At 44.7% G+C, this 22107-nt stretch overlaps 1 protein-coding gene across 3 annotated transcripts in view; it reads left to right on the forward strand.

Moving 5' to 3' along the window:
- The window catches only part of LOC115797038 (CSC1-like protein 2), a 36717-nt gene extending 20372 nt beyond the window's left edge, over positions 1 to 16345 (forward strand). The window contains exons 6-25 of one of the 3 annotated variants that reach the window (XM_030753549.1): positions 1946 to 1983; positions 2087 to 2229; positions 2352 to 2414; positions 3626 to 3677; positions 3879 to 3987; positions 4108 to 4178; positions 4556 to 4636; positions 6554 to 6677; positions 7151 to 7284; positions 7817 to 7954; positions 8047 to 8200; positions 8378 to 8484; positions 9351 to 9437; positions 9526 to 9591; positions 9679 to 9841; positions 9940 to 10045; positions 10239 to 10406; positions 10748 to 10830; positions 10906 to 10989; positions 11795 to 16345. In XM_030753549.1, the coding sequence (XP_030609409.1) occupies positions 1946 to 1983; positions 2087 to 2229; positions 2352 to 2414; positions 3626 to 3677; positions 3879 to 3987; positions 4108 to 4178; positions 4556 to 4636; positions 6554 to 6677; positions 7151 to 7284; positions 7817 to 7954; positions 8047 to 8200; positions 8378 to 8484; positions 9351 to 9437; positions 9526 to 9591; positions 9679 to 9841; positions 9940 to 10045; positions 10239 to 10406; positions 10748 to 10830; positions 10906 to 10989; positions 11795 to 11983 (2160 nt within the window). In that variant the 3' untranslated portion in view covers positions 11984 to 16345. Of the gene's footprint in view, positions 1 to 1945; positions 1984 to 2086; positions 2230 to 2351; positions 2415 to 3625; positions 3678 to 3878; positions 3988 to 4107; positions 4179 to 4555; positions 4637 to 6553; positions 6678 to 7150; positions 7285 to 7816; positions 7955 to 8046; positions 8201 to 8377; positions 8485 to 9350; positions 9438 to 9525; positions 9592 to 9678; positions 9842 to 9939; positions 10046 to 10238; positions 10407 to 10714; positions 10831 to 10905; positions 10990 to 11794 lie in introns of all 3 variants that reach the window. The other 2 variants (XM_030753609.1, XM_030753687.1) reach the window with 2 other exon arrangements.
- Positions 16346 to 22107: the final 5762 nt, after the last annotated feature.

Here is a 22107-nt window from a genome sequence, read left to right on the forward strand (position 1 = left end):
AGTTATGAATGTGTTCCTTCAGCTTCAAGTTCTTCTCATTCAAACTGGGGTGATGCCCCCACCCTGCAGGCGTGAGCCTGTAAAATACGAAGGCAACAAATTATTTCAACTTTTTTTTAACCACAATTATAGTTTATTGCTGTTCATGAGCCCCCGTCTGCTTTACCCGTGAGTTCCACGCCTTTGGTTAGCTGTAAATTAGCTTCATGTTATTGATTAGTGGTAGTTTGGTTCTGCAGAATCAGTGTTTAAAGTGGCAGTTCACACAGTCAGCTGTTCCTGGTTGGGGTGTGTGCGTGTGCGTGTGTGTGTGTGTGTGTGTTTGTGAGATCAGGATGGCAGTGAAAGTCCAGCTCAGGAGGTTCCAGCATGCTCCTAATCCGTCGGCCATTATCCAATTCAGTAGCACAGCAGCTTGGGGTCAGTTGATCTGAGACTGCCAATAGTCAGCTGAGGCTCCGCCCACTCAGCATATTTCAGATGATTTTTTATCTATCATCCACCTGGTCCTTACTCAGAGTTTCTGTCTGATTTCTCAGACTTTTTATCTGATTTAGTGCTCATATCAGATAAAATAATTATAGTGGGTGATTTTAACATCCATGTAGATGCTGAGAATGACAGCCTCAACACTGCATTTAATCTATTATTAGATTTAATTAGCTTCTCTCAAAATGTAAAGGAGCCCACCCACCACTTTAATCATACTCTGGATCTTGTCCTAACATATGGCATAGAAACTGAAGACTTAACAGTATTCCCTGAAAGCCCCCTCCTGTCTGATCATTTCTTAGTAACATTTACATTTACTTTAATGGATTACACAGCAGTGGGGAATAAGTTTTATTACAGTAGAAGTCTTTCTGAAAGTGCTGTAACTAAGTTTAAGGATCTAATTCCTTCATTATTATGCTCTTCAGTGCCAACACAGTGCAGAGCAGCTACCTAAACTCTGCTCCCAGTGAGGTCGATTATCTCGTCAATAGTTTTACATCCTCACTGTGTACGACTTTGGATACTGTGGCTCCTCTGAAAAGGAAAGCTTCAAATCAGAAGTGCCTGACTCTGTGGTATAATTCACAAACGCACAGCTTAAAGCAGATAACCCGAAAGCTGGAGAGGGAATGGCGTCTCACTAAATTAGAAGATGCTCATTTAGCCTGGAAAAAGAGTTTGTTGCTCTATAAAAAAGCCCTCCGTAAAGCTAGGACATCTTACTATTCATCATTAATTGAAGAAAATAAGAACAACCCCAGGTTTCTTTTCAGCACTGTAGCCAGGCTGACAAAGAGTCAGAGCTCTGTAGAGCCGAGTATTCCTTTCACTTTAACTAGCAGTGACTTCATGGATTTCTTTACAAATAAAATTTTAGACATTAGAGAAAAAATTGTTCATAACCATCTTACAGATATATCTTTATAAAGAAATTCTACCATTAATTAATGCTTTAGTCTTAAATATGATCAATCTGTCTTTATTAGTTGGCTATGTACCACAGGCCTTCAAGGTGCTGTAATTAAACCTCTACTTAAAAAGCCATCGCTGACCCAGCTGTCTTAGCTAATTATAAGCCAATCTCCAACCTTCCTTTTCTCTCAAATCCTTGAAAGAGTAGCTGTAAAACAGCTAACTGATCATCTGCAGAGGAACGGTTTATCTGAAGAGTTTCAGTCAGGTTTCAGAATTCATCACAGTACAGAAACAGCATTAGTGAAGGTTACAAATGATCTTCTTACAGCATTGTTTCTTCTTAAGCGTCCTGAGGCAACTATTTATTGTGATTTGGTGCTATATAAATGAAACTGAAATGAGAATGATGCAGTGATTGATTTCTGATTTTTATGGGGATTTGTCGCTGCTTTTACTGATCTCTCGCACACTTTAAAAAAATCTTTTTAGAGAGTCTTGATTTCATCTAAACCTATAATCTGTTTATGCATTTCAGGGTTTCTGCTCGTGGCTGACGGCCATCTTCAGAATAAAGTGAGTATCTGTGAACACACTCAGATGTCCTACTCTAGTAACAGACTGTGAACACAGATGTGTTATGGATGAGGCTTTGTTCTGACTTATCTTTTTTCTGCAGAGATGAGGAGATTCGTGAGAAATGTGGCGAGGATGCTGTTCACTACCTTTCCTTCCAGCGTCACATCATCGGCCTGCTGGTCGTGGTCGGGGTCCTCTCTGTCGGCATCGTCCTGCCCGTGAACTTCTCTGGAGACCTGCTGGGTAAGAGCGGCAGCTTGTTCTCGTGCTCAGCCTGTACTTCAGGTCGTGAGGGTCCAGCTTCTGGACTCTGGTCCTGAGAGTTTGTCTCACCGAGTTCTCGCCTTGTGTCTGATTGGTTTTAGTCCGAATTATCAGTAAAGATGTTTTCTTCAGCCAAGGAGCTCCCGGACCTCCTTCCAAGGAAGGTAATGTGGGTGGGGTCAGAGCTGTAGCTGCTCTGTGCCCCGTAGACTGTGTCTGATGGTAGATGTGGTTTAGGTGGACCTGGACTAAGGTGCCATCAGGTCTGTAGTGAGTGCCGTGTTCAGCTGTGTTACAAACGTGGTACATTAAATATCAGTCTGTGCTGAAGAGAAGACGCGCTGTTTTTATTCTGATAACAACAGGCTGACAACATCCTCAAGTAGCCAATAAAAGGACCTATAATAATATCCTGTATTTATCCAGGGAAGCGCCTGTTCTGGAGTGACACGGCCACAAATGCAGCAGATTTTAAACAGGAGTAAAGAAACAGGTTCTTACTAGGACTGAAAATAAAGATGCTGCACTTCCTGTCAAACTGACACAGAGCAGCAGAAGGCGGCATGTATGAGTGGGACAGTCCACCGAGCTCAGAGAGCTGTGAAACAAACTGCAAGGATTTAAAAAAGAAAAATGTTCAGTGGGTGAGCAGACACCATGCGCCCTTCGGCTGAAATGCAGCGACCCAGGTTTGAGTCTAACCTGCAGGCCTTTGCTGCGCGTCCTCCCCTGCTCTTTCCCCTCCTTGCTGTCTCCTTGTCACTGCTACACTGTCCAATCAAGTCAAAAAGAAGTTCATCCAAAAAAAATAGAGCAGTGTTTGAAGCTTTATTTTCTCAGGAAAGTTAACACAGTCTGAACAGTGAAATACATCTTCAGCACAAATCATGCTGCTGCTCCCCACAGACTGTATGTGGAAGATGGACGTCCATGTGACCCCTGGTTTTTTTGTCTCTGATTTGGCCACAGCCAGAGGTGACCATAGTATGGCGAGAGGGTGGAGTCTTTGAGGACTGACCAACCCCAACTAACCATTACATGATGTGATGATGATAATAACAGAGCACAGCCTCAGACCACGTGCAATATCAAGAGCAACTTTCATAGCAGTCACAGTAACCAGGAGAACCATTTCTCACTCCTTTAAAACTGGCCGACACTCCTGTAACTTTGGGCGCTTTGGGTTTTGTGGGCGTCATTTTTCCCGCACAGGCAGAAACCGTCAAAATTCAGGAAGGTGTGAATGTAAAACTGTCCCATCCTCTTCATCAGCACTGTACAGAGACGATGGAAAGGTCTGATCTGAAGTCAGTTTGAACTTAGCCTCCGCTACTGGACTCATGTTTCTCTGATCACATGACTTTATTTCTTCCAGAAAACAATGCCTACAGCTTCGGACGCACCACGATAGCCAACCTGAAGTCTGGGTGAGTCACGTAAGAAGGCATCTGCTCACATGTCACTTTGATTGAAACATTTAATCTCCCCTTCTTTGCTTTTTTTTTTTTTTTTTTTTTTAAATCACTGTGAATCTGCCCTTTCCTATTTCAGAATAAAAAAACCTGTGAATCTTCCTTTTTGAAGGTTTTTATGTGACTTTTAGAGATATTGTGTTTGTTGTGTTGCAGGACAAATCTGCTGTGGCTGCACACCACGTTTGCCTTCATGTATCTGCTGCTGACCGTCTACAGCATGAGGAGGCACACGTCCAAGATGCACTACAAGGAGGACGACCTGGTAGGAAAACCAGAACATACTGGATCATGATTTCAGTCTGTGAACTCTGAGGACATGGCGTCTTTTTTTTTTTTTTTTTTTTTTTAACCTGAGCAGTAATCCCAGTTTTGTGTCTTGCAGGTGAAACGCACTTTATTCATTAATGGCATCTCTAAGTACGCAGAGGAGAGCCAGATCAAACAGCACTTTGAGTAAGTTCCCTGCCCTTCTTTCTGTGATTAAATGGACCTATTCTCCATACTTCCTGTCATGTATCTTCTTGTACATGTTCTTGTTCATATTAGACAAATTTCCCTGTGAGGCTGCTCTAAACACTCGGTTTATCACAGTTTATTATTTCTTGGATCTGTATGATGACACCCAGAGGGGACGTCCTTAATAAAGATGGAGGTGCTAAAACAGCTTGTTTTAGACAGCGCATGGGCTGAGGGGTTGCACCAGGGCCTGGTGTCAGATAAAGAAGGATGATTATGAACTGTGAATCATACAGATCTGCTCCAGGAATCAAACTGTGGAGCTGGGTTAGGATGTTCTGATGATGATCTGCCTCCTCTGTGTCGTCCTGCAGGCAGGCATATGAGAACTGCACGGTGCTCGAGGCTCGGATCTGCTATAACGTGGCCAAACTGATGGCTCTGAACGCCGAGAGGTGAGGCCCAGTGCATGCTGGGATCCACTCCATCCCACAGCAGCTGATTTTTCTCTCCTCCACTTAAAGCTGAATAAAATGTCATACAACCAAACAGGAATCATTCTATGTGAAGATGTTAAACTGAACGTGTCCTTTTCTTTAAACAACACTGGTTATAAGTAGAGGTGCAGCCATTGATTGGCTGGTAATGGGATTGGCCGGTTTTAACTCTTCAGAAGCCTTCAGTCTTTTTCACCTTGCAGTAATTATAGTACAGGTAGCTGTTGTTCAGCATTTATCCTTTACATGAAGCCGACCACAGCAGAGTAACTGCACTGCATGTTAGAGGTAATCACAGACTGATACAGATGTGTGTAAGATGTTCAGGTATAGGTGATGCTGCTGAGTCCTGTCCTGTTGAGGTGGCTCTTCTATGTGTTTGTGGAGCAGCTGTTGGGTTTCACCAATGTAGAGGTCTGAGCAGCACTCACTGCACTGCACACCGTACAGTGCGGTGTTGAGCTTGTGTTTGGGTGTTTTGTCCTTGGGATGAACCAGTTTCTGAGGCTGCTGCTGGGTCTGAAGCAGTGTTGCCAGATCTTGCGATAGAAACAAGCAACCAGCTCTATGAAAACAAGCCCAAAAGAAGCCCAACTGGCAACCCAAAACATTGTATAAAACTGAGGGACAAACTACCTACCACTCGTCTTTTGCTTTATTACGGGGCGCCGAGAGATAATCAAGGAGTTTCACTCGGAAAGAAAGTCAAGCCCAAATAAGCAACTCCATGTTCAAAAACAAGCCCAAAAAAACGCAATCCGCGACTCACGAGATTTGCAAGCGACTTTAGAAAAAAAACAAGCCCAAAGTCGCTTATAATAAGCAGACTTGGCAACACTGGTCTGAAGCACACTTGGATGTTATACTTGGAGAAAATTCTCTAACAAAGCTGCCACGAGTGAAGATGATGATGTTCGGCCTGTCGTTCTTTCTCCCTGGTTAATGTCTGAGGTTCTCGAGGTTAAATACGTGGCACTCCCCATCGGCCATTAGAACTGAAGAAGAGGTGAAATATCTTCAAGAGCTTAAAAAGAAGTCTAGTATCCTTAACCTACAGACCAATTAAGAAATTTTATTTTATTTTAATTATTTTTTTTAATGTACTGGAAAGAAAATTGTGACTATCCAAAATGTCATCAGAAGGTTTGACTGCACACAGTACATCTCTCAAAGTTCTGAAACTCTCCATTTTTGTCCACCAGTGAACCGGATTTCTGAGCACTGACGTTAACACACATCCACAAACAGAAGATAAACAGGAACTCTTCTAAACCACTCATTTCAGATGTTTATAGCTGTACACTGATAATTCCTAAAGCTGCATCTGTGTGATTCAGGCGTAGGCCCAGATCTAGGAAGCACCTTCAACCATCAGCTCTGAGGTTGCGTTCCGAAAGTCTCTCCTATTTCCTCTTTCTTGACCTCAATGAAAACGTTTCCAAAGATGGACAGCCGGTGTTCTGAATGCGGTGTGCTCGTGTGTTTTTAAGGTGACCGTGGAAAGAACGTGTACTCTGCGCTGATGTGTTTGACTGCTCAGAGCAGTGATGCTGTTTCCAGAACATAAATCAGTCACTGCTTTCTTTGACTTTGCTACCAGCCACCGTTTACACCACTTTGTTTCTGCTTGTATTGCATCAACTCAGAAGTCCTTTACCAATTTTTTTTTCTAACTTTAAGAGCGGTTGTTCTGACATTAAAGGGTGTTGAAGAGAATTTTCACTTCTTTTTCTTCCAGATCTTCTAACTCCACGTGAATGAGATCTGATAAACCTTCAGGAATCTGATTACAAACCATAGAAGAATTTGTCTGATGGGTTTCCTCTGTTTAACAGGCTCCACGTGACCGGAACTGACAACTCTGTTTGTTTGTAGGAAGAAGACAGAGCGCAGCAAGAAGTTCTTCACCGATCTGATGGCAAAGGAACACGTTCCCACCATGATCAACCCCAAACCGTGCGGACACCTCTGCTGCTGCGCCATCGCCGGCTGTGAGGAGGTAAAACAGATATTTCACTCCCACGGCAGCCTGTACGGTGACAGCAGCAACAGTCATAAAGAATCAAACATCTGTGCACAGTGCGCAGGGGACCGCTGCACACAGTATCTCACTAATGTGACGCTAACTTCAGCTAACCGGGTTAGATACTATTGTCTTTTGCTGCTCTCTGTCAAGGGCTCGTTATACAGTGATGTTCAGAATGACTTTGTCCCTCATCACATGACTCTACGTTATGTTGTGGTGTTTCCGTTGTAAAAATGCCACCGATACAGAAAATGGCGAGCTCCTCCACCTTTGTCTTGATACTCAGAATGACGAGTTCAGGAGCAGGAAGCTGGACTTCAGGGTCACTTCACCTGCCCTGCAAGTCTTCGTGACATCGTCAAGCTTTACCCACATAATTCAAATGCTAACATGCTACTGTTAGCATCCCAGGTGGTAGTGTATTGATGCTTTTCTGTGGTGTGCAGGAGGAGGCGGTCAGCTACTACACTAAGAGGGAGGCCAAACTCAAGGAGGAGTACAGGAAGGAGAAGGAGAAGGTCCACACCAAGCCACTGGGCATGGCCTTTGTCACCTTCCAAAATGAGGCCATGACTGCCATGTAAGCCACTCCCATGACTGCGCCCCAAACCCACCACCTCCTTATGTGTGTCTGACTCCATCCCCCTGTTTTTCTTTGCAAGGTCAACTTCTCATTTGGTGATTGCTGAACATGCTCGTCATTCTAAATTGCCCATAGGTGTGAATGTGAGTGTGAATGATTCTGTCTCTGTATCAGCCCTGCGACAGGCTAGCAACCTGTCCAGGTGTACCCCGCTTCTCACCCTGTGGCAGGTGGGATAGTCTCCACTGGGCTCCAAATGGATAAGTGGAAGAGGATGGATGGATGGATGGATGGATGGATTGTTAAATATTTTATGGTATTTACAGTTTTTATTTTATGAAATGTGACTGCTTTGACTCCACCTTCACCTCTTTAACCACGCCTCTCACATTCTTATCACACCACCTTTCACTCCACCTCCTCTTGTCCCAATCCCACCTTTTCGTCTCCTTGACGTCGCTCTTTGTTGTGACCACACCTTTTCCTCTGACCCTTCCTCTTTCTCTGACTCCACCCTTTCTTTTCTCAGTATTTTGAAGGACTTTAATGCCTGTCAGGTTCAGGGCTGTCGATGTCGTCAGGAGCCACGTTCCTCTCAGTTCAGTGAGGTTCTTCATGTTCACAACTGGAGCGTTACATACGCGCCCGACCCACAGAATGTCCGCTGGTAGGTCCACAAGCTCCTCCCACCTGAAACCTCCAACAAATAAATGCACTCTTTGAGATCAGCTGACTCTGTGTCCTGGTTCCATACTGCAGGGAGCACCTATCACTGGGTGGGATCTCCTGGTGGATTCGCTGCTTCATCATCAACTGCATCCTATTCATCCTGCTTTTCTTCCTCACCACACCTGCGATCATCATCTCCACCATGGACAAGTTCAACGTCACCAAGCCTGTGGAGTATCTCAACGTAAGAAGCAACAAGCAGGTGTTCCGTCCGGCTTCAGTGTGATTCGTCATCTTTCAGCTCTGACACTGTGCTCTCTCTGTCTGTCGGTTGGATGAATGCTTTGGTTTGGTTGGATGAATGCTTTGGTTTGGTTGGTTGGATGAATGGGATGGGTTGGTTGGATGGTTTCTTGAACAGAACCCCATCGTCACTCAGTTCTTCCCTACCCTGCTGCTCTGGGCTTTCTCTGCTCTGCTGCCCACCATCGTCTACTACTCTGCTTTCTTCGAAGCTCACTGGACCAGGTACAGCTGCTTCCTCCCCTCCTCTTCTTCACTACTGTATTACTAGGAGTAGCACACAAGAGTTGTTGCTGAGATTTCTGTGTAACCAGAAAAGTTTGAAGTTGAACCCAGAGTCAAAACAAGTTCAGATCCCATTAAAATAATTTCAAACAAGTCAGAGTCAAGATTAAAGTCACATGAAGCTCACATCTGACCTCAGTTTCACTGGTTTCACTGGTTATGCCCCCTGTGTTTTACTCTGCTTTGTTATCTATGTTTTGCCCTCTTTATCTCTGGATTGATTTTATTTTATTGATTGATTTATTTTTCTAGTTTCCCCCCACTTTATAGGGCACACTGTTTTCACCTTTTTACCCCTACCCCAGAGGGAGGAATGGGGTATTGTTTTTGTTAACAATGTTACAGCAATGCTATCAGTCTTATTCAGACCAAATTTGCATGAAAGATCGCCTGATTAAATTTCTGCCATAATAGGGTAAACGTCAGAGGTCAAGGTTTATTGAAAATCTTGTGATAACTCAATGTCATGTAGGATGTTCAAATTCATACCATAGATATATCTGCTCAAACTCTTGGACGAGTTTGAATCTCCTTGACCTCAAGGTAAAGGTCAAGGGGAAATAATGGGCATGGACAGTGGGACTGCTGTTATCTCGGTGATTCAATGTTTGGAGAGTGACACATTTGTTAGACGGACGACGTTCAAATCAGCTAAACTGTCTGCCAGGCGTGGGGTTTGTTTGCTCCTGGCACCACTTATTTTCTTCCTTTTTTCGTACTTCTTTATTGCCCGTTTTCCCCCCATGGTTTGCCCCTCTTTTGCCCCCATCTCACCTTGTTTTTGTTTGACCCGCCTGTGTGTGCAGGTCTGGAGAAAACAGGACGACCATGCATAAATGTTACACCTTCCTGATCTTCATGGTTCTGCTGCTGCCGTCTCTCGGACTCAGCAGGTAACAGATCTGTTGTCTGTAAAGAATCTGTAACCTGACTGACCTTTGACCTCTGCTGTCACTAAAGTGTTTGTTCTGTGGTTTCCAGTCTGGACGTTTTCTTCCGCTGGCTCTTTGATAAGAAGTTCCTGGATGATGGTACAGTCAGATTTGAGTGAGTTGTTTTTTTATTTCCTGGAGATTTTGTGCCCTGCAGTTTGTAGCTTGTTGCCGCTCATTGATTGCCATTGTGTTTCCACAGGTGCGTCTTTCTGCCAGATAATGGTGCTTTCTTCGTCAACTACGTTATCGCCTCTGCATTCATTGGAAACGCCATGGACCTTCTAAGGATCCCCGGCTTGCTCATGTACATGATCCGGCTGTGCCTGGCTCGCTCTGCTGCCGACCGCCGCAATGTCAAGAGGGTGAGAACGAATTTGCCGAAATTGTACATTGTTGCAGTAAACCATTCTGCCTAAAGGGGGCGCTGCTCTGGTTGTAACCCTGTCTGTCATCCCTGCAGCATCAGGCCTACGAGTTTCAGTTTGGAGCAGCGTACGCCTGGATGATGAACGTCTTCACAGTGGTGATGGCCTACAGCATCACCTGCCCCATCATCGTCCCCTTCGGTCAGTCCAACACTGCAGTAACTATTACACAGTCAGTACTTATTTAGAGTACCAGTAAACGTGCTTAAGTATTAATACTAGCATGTCAGTGTAAAGTGTGATGTCAGCTCAGATAAGTCCAAGTCCTGTTTAAAGTTTTAAGTCAGAATAAAACCAGATCCAGTCTGACTTCAGGTGTATTGGTCCCCTGCAGGTCTGATGTACATGCTGCTGAAACACCTGGTGGACAGATACAACATGTACTATGCCTACCTGCCCTCCAAACTGGACAAGAAGATCCACTCTGGAGCTGTCACCCAGGTGGTGGCCGCACCCATCCTCTGCCTGTTCTGGCTGTTCTTCTTCTCCACCGTACGCACAGGTGAGCCCCGCCCCCCACAGTCATTATGGGCTCCGTTTAAACCTGGATAGACTTGGGCAGATGATACAATTTACATCTCAGGGACAAACAAGCGGGTTAGAGGTGCATTAGGAAACTTTGCCACGTGTTTTGTTTTTATTGCTGGTGTGTCAGCAGTAACTTTAAAAATGAGACCATCCTCAACTCTCTGGTCAGCTCTAACGGCCTGTGGACTCATTTCTGAGTGAAGGACTGGAGACAGGTTCTTTTGTGAAATCCTAAGGATGTGACTGAATGCTAACCAAAGCTAACTGCTAATCTGCTCTCAGGCTTTAATACGTCGACCTCCATGTTTACGCTAGTGGTGCTGATCGTCACTATTGTGGTCTGCCTGTCGCACGTCTGCTTTGGACACTTCAAGTACCTCAGCGCTCACAACTACAAGGTACAGGAGCAGTGTGATGAAGGTTTGTATAACGTATATAAAGTCCAGCGTCTCACTGCAGTGTCTCCGTTTCAGATCGACACTAAGGAGAACGACGTGGACGCTGTCGAGAACGGACGTCCAGCTCGTCCCTCGTCCTCTCCCACGACCAAATCTCAGGTGACACATCTAAGATGTTCTCTTTACTCCATTCACAACAAACTGTACCCCCACATTTTCATCAAAACGACCAACAAGCAGGTCTCGGTGCTGCCGGCAATCAGGGCTGATGAGGCCGCAGGTTAGTCCATCTTACGCGGCGCGCTCAGAAAGCCAGGCAGACTCACCAAAGCAAACCAAGACTGAAACAAAGGACATAGTATGAGGTTTTATCACGAAGCTCCCAGAATGCCTTTCCTGATTTAACTTTGGCTGACCTTTTGTTCAGCATCATCTTCTAATGCAGCTTATAAAACACCGTGTGGCCACACCGAAAGGTTAAAAAAAGGGCACCGACCTCAAAAGCCACTGAAACATCTGGTCTTACCTGACAGCGCCACACACAGCTTATTTAACTGCTCTCCCAGTCATTGCATAGAAAGAAAGAAGCCATTTAAAGTTCTTGATTATATTCATAAGATAAAATGCTTCTAGTTCTCAGGGAACCTTTTAGAAAACTGCACTGACAGTTTGGCTGGTACTCCACTTTGGTGATGTTTAGGTACATGAGTTTTAGAAATTACAGCTAAACAAGTTCTTTTTTAAATTTATAGTTTTTTTGTTTTTTTGTTTTTTTTTGTTTTTTTCAGTTCAAATGGAAAAAAATATTAATGTGTTTAAACATGAGATCACTTCCAGTTTGCTGGATTTTGTCTCTCCCCTTTGCTTTAACATAGCCGTGTCTCCTCTGGTTGTGGTGGAGCTGTTTGTGGTTCTGTCTCCTCTGGTGGTGGTTGACATGTTTTTTATGTTCTTTTCCTTCCAGCAGCAGCAGCAGATGTACATCGCCCAGGTGCTCCAGGACCCAAACTCAGACGAGCCTGGCGGTGGCAGCAGCGAGGAGGACCGAGGCTCATCCCAGGACGAGGAGATGCTGAACGGAGGGAACAGCATCAATGAGGCGGATTTCCAGTCGGGGGAGGACAGTCTGATCGCCAACGAAGTCCACCAGTAGCTGGAGGTGGTGCTAGAGGGAGGGGGCGGAGCTAGTAGAGGGTTATACCCCCACAACAGTTACAAATAAAACTGACTGGAAAATCACTACACCCATAAACACTCATACAGTAGATCGACACGGTTAGCTCCACCCCCTCTCAGCCTGAAGACTTGACCCTGACCTTTGATGACGGCGCCGGGCGCCAACATCCAGTCCTGCACGCCTGTGGAACCCTAAAGGACGGAAGACTGTGTCCACAGGAAGCCACTGTATATAATCACAAAGCCAAAAGTTTTTTTTCTTGGGTTGGGTGGGCGGGATTTAAAAATTTGTGCCTGGGCTGGATTTTGTTTGTTCGCACTCGTGTCTTGACTTCTGATCCACTGTGGGTCACCTGAGCTCACCCCCTCCACCCCCCATGGGGTGAGAGCTGATGCTAACGCTGTCTTTTTTTTTTTTTTTTTTTTTTTTTTTTTCTCTGCATAGTGATTGCCTCCAAAAAAAACCCGCTACCCATACTCCAGAATCAGAGCACGAAATAACTTGCCAACTGCCAGTTCTTGTAGTCTTAGAAAACTCGCTGACACAAACGCATCGCAGTCCCTGCTTCCTGCTGGCTTGTCCTCCGTTGTTCTGTGACCCTTAATGCCGGTACAATCAACGGATCACTTGGGAGTTTTTTGTTTTGTTTTTTTTTACCTGCATGCTAATAGAAGTGCTGTCTGGATTAACATCGTCACACCTTTGGACGATGTCATTCATCACAGGACTGTGCTGGCCTGGGAACATGCTAAACTTCCTCCCGCCTGCTGGACCAGGATGTCCAGCGCCACCGCTTCAGTTGGATTGCTCCTCGCCACCGGACTACAGGACTCCACACAACCATGCTTTCTTTTTTGGTTTGAGTTCACCTGGACTACCTTAAATCGTGAACACCTGACAAAGGGAACGGGGATGTTTGTGTCTGTGTAGGCTTAGCAATCAAAACTCTTTTCAAAGGTGGGATAAACTTTGTGAAGACTCTGATTCTTCCGGCAGCAGCAGCAGGTAGTTTGGTGTCGGGCAGACGCAGAAGAGCAGCGCTTTTCGTCTGGACGTTCTACCTGAACGCCCAAAGCTGTCAGGACACTCAAGGGAAATATTTTCTGTTCTGAAGTGTGTGCTGTCCATCTATCTGTCCGTGTTAGTTTCTTATAACATCATCACCAGGTAACCAGTAACGTCATCCGTCTACTGTAGAATCAGGTCAACAAAATGATCAATTTGGTACAAAAGTTCAGAAATATATAATCACGCTTTCTCATCTTTGCACACATCAATAAAGTTTTATACTGAGTCAGACTGGAGCGAAGAGATGGACACCGGTTTCATCTCTCATGATACAAGGCGCTCCTTCTGCATTTCCATCGATGAGCCACAGCATTCTAGATGCACCGCCTTCAGACAAATAATCAGTTTATCTGTTAATATTATAACTACTGTTTTGAGCTAATTAGCTGGGTTTATGTGATTGAAGTCGACGAACGGGCGCTAACCCTAGGCTAGCTAGAACGACCAGCTAATAACTGATGTTTCTGTCCACGAAGCCATACAGAACTAGTTCTCAAAAAGAAAAAAACACACACACTGGCCCTTTTACTTGTTAGTGCGTGTCTTTATTGCTACTACCATAGTTTGTTGTCCTGATAGTGCAGCGTTAGCCTAGCTCTGGCTCCAGTTAAACTCACCCGATTAGCTCCTTAGCCAGATGGTACAAATGCAGGAATAAACCTGCATAGACTTCAACTTGTTCGTAGCTTCTCACTCGCACCAGTGGATGGTTTAGAACCAGGAAAAGAGCTGCTGAGTCATCATAAGCATTGAGCGTATAACTCGCTGGTGAAACACAGGACTGGCACATTGTTAGCTGTTTGCACGCAGGCTACAGCGAGCCAGCTACCCCTGGGTTAGCAGTCGCTTAAGTGAACCTGTTTCTGGTTGAAGGTAAGACTATTGTTAGTTCCCCAGCTCTGTGCGTGATGATAGCAGAATCACCCTGTAGGGAAGCAGAGATGAAACCGATCACCATCTGAAATACAGTCTGTTTGACCCGTCGATTTATTTCTCCTCAGCGTGTCCTCAGCTGCAGATCTTTTTCAGGATGGATCCTCGCCACATGATGACATTTGCCAGCTGGGTCTATGAGCGCACATTAGATAAAAGCCGATAAATGATCCAGCAGCGTTGCAAGAAGAGCACTTTGACACATACTCTGGACTAAAGGCGAAGATCACTGCCCACGTGGCGAACTCCCAGTCTGTGGACTTCCTGTTCCACAGGGGGCGCTCACAAGCTCATCCAGAATGAATGGAGCTGCAGAACAAAGTGGTTCACCCTGTTTTTGATTAAAAAAAAACCCTGAGACTAGGGCATCCCGTTTTTAGATGTCTTACTGGTTTCTGAGAGAATCAGCCACAGACTGCAGAAAGATGGGCAGAGCTACTGTGGTGTGAGCCGCAGAAGTCCTGCTTTGAAGCCTTGTTTCCACTATCGGCTGTGATGAGAAGGGGCAGATGTGACAGTGAAACCACACACTCTTTGGCTAACGACTTGTGATTGATAATCTTCCATTTTGAATCATTGTATGACCAATATCTACAACATGGGGTTAAATTTTTTTTATTCAGTATGATCCAAAATAAGTGACAGAGGTCAGAAAGCTGCTTTCTCAAGGACTGGAAGCCTTTTTGCAGCTGCGGCTAGTGCCCCCTGGTGCCCACAGAGGGAATGCAGGTTTAAGGCATGTCCACACTGGCTTGATTTTGAAACCATCTGTGGTCACAGCACCACCAGCCGCTTTACAGTGTCCTCCATTTTGATTTGGGTATAAAGGGAGCAGCAGCCTCCTGACAGTATCACCTTCAGCTGCCACAACTAGCTGCTGCTTCTACACACAGTTTCTGCTGGGCTTTAACTTTGCTCCTAAGGTCTGCCGGAGTTAGTATTTAGAAACGGGCACCATCAGGGAGGACATGCTATCCTAAGTCGTTAATTGACCAATCATCACGCATTAGCAGGACATAGAAGAGTCACTTTATTTGTGGAAATTAAATGCTTTTATCTGAAAGCAACTGGACGTTTACAGTTTTTCACAGAGGACAAGCTCCGAGCGCCCCCTCTGTGAACTGAGGTTAGCTCAGAGGAGGTGAACAGGCTGTCTCGCCCTCCACATGGTAGTTTTAGTTGAGCCTTTTGGAGCAATGGGGTGCTTATGTGCCCCCTGGTGGACAGACGTATTAATGGCTCTTTGCTCATGGCTGTCTTTACATTTCTGCCCCCTGGTGGACAGATGTGGAAAACATCGTGTTGCAGCTGCTTCTCTGCATGAATGCTAAAAGTTTGAAAAACAAGTGGAAACTGACCTGGCTGGCGGTGACATCACAAACAAAGGGTGGAGGGGCGTGGCTTTCGCACAGTAACAGTTCTTTATGTTTGAGTGTAGCAATGGAACAGCGAGGAGGTAGTCTCAGGTGTGTGTATGTGTGTTTGTTTTCCTAAAACAATGTTTACATCAGATTATGTTGATTCTTTTTGTTTGGTGTGTGTGTGTGTGTGTGTGTGTGTGTGTGTGTGTGTGTGTGTGTGTGTGTGTGTGTGTGTGTGTGGGGACACAGAGCTGGACTATGAAAGCTGCAGCTGCCGGCTCGCTGGCATCAGCAGGCGGCTGCACGCTGGAGCTCTGCAGCGTCGTGTCCGGGTGTTGTGTTCTTTGTTGTCGACTCGCGGTGCGGCGTCGACTTCCCTGCCGCTCCGCCCAAGATTGTACGCACATGAACCTGAAGGAGGCAGAGAGCCTAGGTGCGAGTCTGAGACTTGAGGTTCAGCTCAGCAGCTCTGAGGAAGTGACCTGCTTCCTGTTCCTGTTTGAGATCCGGTCTGTGGGAGGACCAGACACTGATGTTCGGGCTTCGTGAGTCCAGCCGAACTCTGGGTGTCGGACCCAGCAGAACTGAACGCGAGCCCTCGGGCCTCAGAGGTCAAGGGCTGCTGGAGAGCTGCTGAGCGACCTGTGACTGTTATATTTTGCACCGTGCTGACTTGAAGGTTTCTAAAAATGAGCCACTGCTGTTTTGTTTTTTGGGTTGGTTTTTTTTTTTTTTTTTTTTTTTTTTAAATAAAGTTCCTCCTGAAGTTCCTGAAATGTGAAGAAGAATGTGAAGTGAGGCGTGAAACGAGTGACAAATGTGTATAAAATGAGTGTAAATAGCCATCGAACTGCAGTCTGTTGTCTACGTCCTGCTTTAATTTATTGCTGTGACTCTATTTATTTGGACTTTGGTTTGTGTACAGTGACACCTTCGTCCTATTTATGTTCCTGATCAATAAAGTTCAATTTCATCCGTCCACTCGTCCTTTGAATTTATCTTCAGGTGTGAAAAACAATCTGAAACACTAGATATTCAATTCAATTTTATTTATATAGCGCCAAATCACAACAAACCGTCATCTCAAGGCGCTTTGTATTGTGAAACTCTGGCTTTTCTTTTCCAGAAAGCTTTAACTTAAATGCTTAGTCAGTTACCATGATAACAGGCTATGCACCTCACCTGTGTCAAAAATGTGTCTGCATACACCTCAAAGTACACTGCTCAAAAAAATAAAGGGAATACTCAAATAACACATCCTAGATCTGAATGAATGAAATATTCTCATTGAATACTTTGTTCTGTACAAAGTTGAATGTGCTGACAACAAAATCACACAAAAATCATCAATGGAAATCAAATTTATTAACCAATGGAGGCCTGGATTTGGAGTCACACACAAAATTAAAGTGGAAAAACACACTACAGGCTGATCCAACTTTGATGTAATGTCCTTAAAACAAGTCAAAATGTGACCCTCAGTATTGTGTGTGGCCTCCACGTGCCTGTATGACCTCACTACAACGCCTGGGCATGCTCCTGATGAGGTGGCGGATGGTCTCCTGAGGGATCTCCTCCCAGACCTGGACTAAAGCATCCACCAACTCCTGGACAGTCTGTGGTGCAACGTGACGTTGGTGGATGGAGCGAGACATGATGTCCCAGATGTGCTCAATCGGATTCAGGTCTGGGGAATGGGCGGGTCAGTCCATAGCTTCAATGCCTTCATCTTGCAGGAACTGCTGACACACTCCAGCCACATGAGGTCTAGCATTGTCCTGCATTAGGAGGAACCCAGGGCCAACCGCACCAGCATATGGTCTCACAAGGGGTCTGAGGATCTCATCTCGGTACCTAATGGCAGTCATGCTACCTCTGGCGGGTTAGGGTTAGAAGAAATGCCACCCCACACCATTACTGACCCACTGCCAAACCGGTCATGCTGAAGGATGTTGTAGGCAGCAGATCGCTCTCCACGCCGTCTCCAGACTCTGTCACGTCTGTCACATGTGCTCAGTGTGAACCTGCTTTCATCTGTGAAGAGCACAGGGCACCAGTGGTGAATTTGCCAATCCTGGTGTTCTCTGGCAAATGCCAAGCGTTCTGCACGGTGTTGGGCTGTGAGCACAATCCCCATCTGTGGACGTCGGGCCCTTATACCATCCTCATACAGTCGGTTTCTAACCGTTTGTGCAGACACATGCACATTTGTGGCCTGCTGGATTTCATTTTGCAGGGCTCTGGCAGTGCTCCTCCTGTTCCTCCTTGCACAAAGGCGGAGGTAGCGGTCCTGCTGCTGGGTTGTTGCCCTCCTACGGCCTCCTCCACATCTCCTGGTGTACTGGCCTTTCTCCTGGTAGTGCCTCCAGCCTCTGGACACTACGCTGACAGACACAGCAAACCTTCTTGCCACAGCTCGCATTGATGTGCTATCCTGGATGAGCAGTCTGACAGCTACAGCTGCCTCATTATAAATCCGTGACATCATCGCTGTCTCCGTCCTTACAGCCAGTTGACGAGTGAATGACTGTAAAAGCTTCATGTTACAAAAATAACGAGCTAACGTCTAACTGGGATTTCAGTGCTTGTAGAAACAAACGTCTGCAGATGAATTCGCTCCTCTGATCACTTTGCAGCGTCTTTATGAAGGAGGAAATGAATGGGAGTGTCAGACAGGTGGTTCAGGTGCAGCAGGAAGAGAGGAGTCAGACGCTACGTTCACACTGCAGCCTGAAGTGACCCACATCCGATTTTTTCGCCCTCGTGCAACCTGTATCCGATTTTTTCATGCCAGTCTGAACAACACAGATCCGATTTTTTCAAATGCGACCCAGGCCACTTGGATATGTGGTCCTAAATCCGATACGTATCTGATCTTTTCAAATGCAAGTGTGTACGGCCAGGTCGCATTTATTCGACCTGCACATCATTGATACTCGACAAACGTCACTATTCTGCGTCCTGTTATGCGGAAGCGGGAAGGAAAACGTGTGACTTCATTGAGCGTGCTCACTACATGTGATGTTATCGCGTCCTCTACTGCGCATGCGGGACGCTTTCAGGTTTGTCTGCTGTTCACACACAGATCACATCCAAGTCGCATATATTTGGAAATGTGAACGACCACGTAAAAAAAAAATCGGAATTGGGTCACTTCAGGCTGCAGTGTGAACGTAGCCAGAGAGACACTCAGAGTTTGTTGGATAAAACCTGCCAGCGAGCAGGTTAGGGTCACAGAGTCTGTTAACCATGGTAACTGACTCAGAGTTGGAGTTAGCTCTTTCTGGAACTGAAAACCCGAGTTTCCCTCATTTTAGGGTTAACAAACCCAGAGTTGTTAGCAAAACCTGCTTCCTGGGATAGGCCCCTGGAAAAAACATTCTAAATATGTTTAGAACTTTATGAAATAACGTCATGACTTTAATGCTTAAATTTGGTCCCGTATTGTTTAATGGTAGAATATGAAATTCGAAAACTCACTAAATCTAGCAAAAAAGTCGCTAAGTTGCCAACACTGTGTATGTATGTTTCTGTATATGTGTGTGTCACTGTCTGCGTGCCTGACCTTCATCAACTGAGACCAACAGTCCACCTTTGAACCACGTGCATGCTGAAGAGAAATCCACCAATCAGTTTAAAGTGTAATCTGCCAATCAGAATGCTCCTCTACATTTAAATCCACCAACTGAAAACAGTCAAAAGCTGTCAGCAGGACTGCAGTAACTGCTGACATACAGCCACTCTGTGCCCTGTTAAATTCACCTTGGTGCACTTCTAAATCAAAGACTGTAACTTCTATCAAACTACTTTTTGAACTGTGAGTGTCACAAGGACCTGTTCTACACATCAGTGTGATTGTTATATCCCTGAGGTCAAACAATTTGGCCATGGGAGCAGTTTAAAAAAGGAGTTCTGTCCTGGTGTTGAGAAAATCTCCTCCCTAAAATTACAATTGATCTCTATGGAGGAGTGGGAAGGTACTCCCTTTACTTGGACTCATGCAGTTCAAAAAGTTTACGTCTGTCAGGGTCGAGACACACATTGTTTGAAAGAAGAGTAGCAGCACTACATTTTGAGGGTAAAATGGTGGCTACAGAGTTAAAACTGTGGGAACAGCGGCAGTTTAAAAAGAAAAATTATAGATGAAAAATTGGAATTCCCCCACTCTTGACAGATGGAACTTTCACTCTAACCACCAAGATTCCGTCCTATATAGACCCTTTTACTGTTTGTAGACAATGATGACGTAGGTAGCCATGCGCATGCATTTTGGAAACGGAAGTACGGCGGAGTTCAATAGCAAACTCAATGTAGGAGAAGGGATTATCAATGAAAGATCGTGAAAACTACCTGCAAAAATGAATTTTGACCACCAGCAACTGACTCCGATCCCTGTGGTACGTTAGCAAGTGGCCCAGTATCCGTGGGCAGATATATACATGTATTTAGTGGAGAAACCCAGCGTATACACTGGAGAGAAGTTGCAGCACATATAAGTCACTGGATGGTTACAATTATGTTTGCAGCCGTGTACCGAACATCAAATATCATGACACAGACTCTGAGTTTTGTGTCTTGAAGGCAGAAGTTCTTCCAAGTCAAAGAAAAGGAAACAGGAGCGTTGTGTATGAGGCTCGGGCCACTGTAAACAAGTCAGAGAACTACGTCCTCACAATAAACTGTACCTGCATGGCAGCGTGAGTACTTCGTAAAATTGCTTTTCTAGCTTGTTAAGAGTTTTCCGGCTGCAGATATTGATTTACAATAAAAAAATATATATATATACTGTTCCAGTCACACTGTGAGACTCGCTCAACCATTCATATGTGAGTCTGCTCAGACGTTTGACTGGCACTGCATTTTGTAATCTATAGTGTGATTAAATATTAATTTAAAAATCAGGACTCTGAGTCCAGCGATGCCTCACCTGTAAATAGCCACACTACAGTTTAAAAGCCAAACAGCCTGCCAGCTGATACTGTTTACGTTAGATACCTGACATCCCGGTATAAACAACGGAAGATAAATAACTTTACCTGATATAAAATGGGCGCTTCAAACGCGAGCATTTCTGATCCTCTCCTCAGTCCTGATCGTGTCCAATTTTTATCAATACATTTGATGACTTGCAACCACAGATGCCTCCGTTTTCTCCTAAACAGCCTGATCCCGTGGGATTCGGTACAACTTCAGTCCACTTTTGGTAGAGTAGAAATTCTGACAGCCAAACACGCAACAGCAGACATTTTGATGCTGATATCGCTTTTAAATCACGTTTAAATGCTGCGCAGTCTCCTCGTTCTTATTGATTTGAATGGGGTAGAAGTTCACTTCCGTTGCCAAAATGCGCGCGCATCTTTTGATGACGTAGGCTGTAAATGGGTCTATACACACCCATTCTAAAGTCTGAAAGGGGTGAAAAAAACATGAAACTTAAACTGGAGCTGAAGAAAAACCATCAAAGATATTGAAAAGATAAATACAACCTGAGCAGTTCAATGTCTTGCCATCGTTTTAAAATTTGAATGGTGTCTGTTGCTGAAAGTATGTGGAAGCAGTTAGAGTTGAAAGAGGAGGAGGTTGGATGAGGATTTGAATACTATCTGAACCAGCATTCACACAACAAATAAAAATACCCATTAAAAATGTCATGTGACCACCTCATTTGCATAAGGAATGTTGACTTTGTCTGAAACTGTGTTACATCACTCAAATCCTACATGATAAAGATAAATGGCTAAAGACTTTGATCCTTAGCTTTTGATCTGAAGCTTTAAGTAGGAAAGAGAAATTTCAAGTGAACATTTTCAGTCTAGAAGTCGGTTTGTTGGCCGCTTTCATTTTCGCAGCATTCAAAAGTTCGGCATCGGCTGAAAAACGTTCAAAAACTTTTGTAAACTTTACTGAGTCAGAGAATCAAAATTGCAACATGTCTCAGCACCCAAGAGTTCTTGACTGGGGTGATCAGCCAAATGTCTCACATGAGGCTGAATCCCTCACAAGTCCTGGAGAAATCTGCAGTGAACTTCTCATGAACACACAAGTCCGAGAAGTTCCAAATATGCAGTACCAGCCCAATATGCAGATTGCAAGTGATTAGTGATTAGTGATTAGTGAAATGGAGGTGTCATACGCAGAGATGCAGAGCAGGTTCCTTGACACTGAGAGAAAAAATGAGGTTATGCTTCATGTCGAATTGGAAAAAAGCAGACAAATATTGGAAGAGAAGAGACAGGAGGAAATAAAACACAGAGAGGTCCAAAACAAGCTCCAGGACATGGAAGCAATGCATAAGGACATGCAACGCAAGCTTGAAGACATTCAGGAAAAAAACAAAGTCTTGCAAGCAAAGCTTGATGAAGAACTGCAAAGAAATGGAGACCTGCTGAAAGAGAAGGAACGTCAGGAAGAAATTTGAGATGGTTATGAATAAGTTATGAATAAGTTTTACTCTAAGAAATCTTCATGTTCAGCTGCTTTCAGCACTGCTGGTATTTATTTAGACTCTTTGTGATCGATCTTCCGAGTTAACTTCAATAGTTACTTCCTCCAAACCATCAACGTGTCTGTTAGACTCCATTCACACAAGACTAGTCTTCTTTGAGCAGTACTGCTCAAAGAAGTTCTACCATTAATTAATGCTTCAATCTTAAATATTATCAATGTGGCTTTATTAATTGGCTATGTAGCACAGGTCTTCAAGGTGGCAGTAATAATTAAACCGCTACTTAAAAAGCA

This window comes from Archocentrus centrarchus, chromosome 1 (genome assembly GCF_007364275.1).
Source record: "Archocentrus centrarchus isolate MPI-CPG fArcCen1 chromosome 1, fArcCen1, whole genome shotgun sequence".
Taxonomy (NCBI): domain Eukaryota; kingdom Metazoa; phylum Chordata; class Actinopteri; order Cichliformes; family Cichlidae; genus Archocentrus; species Archocentrus centrarchus.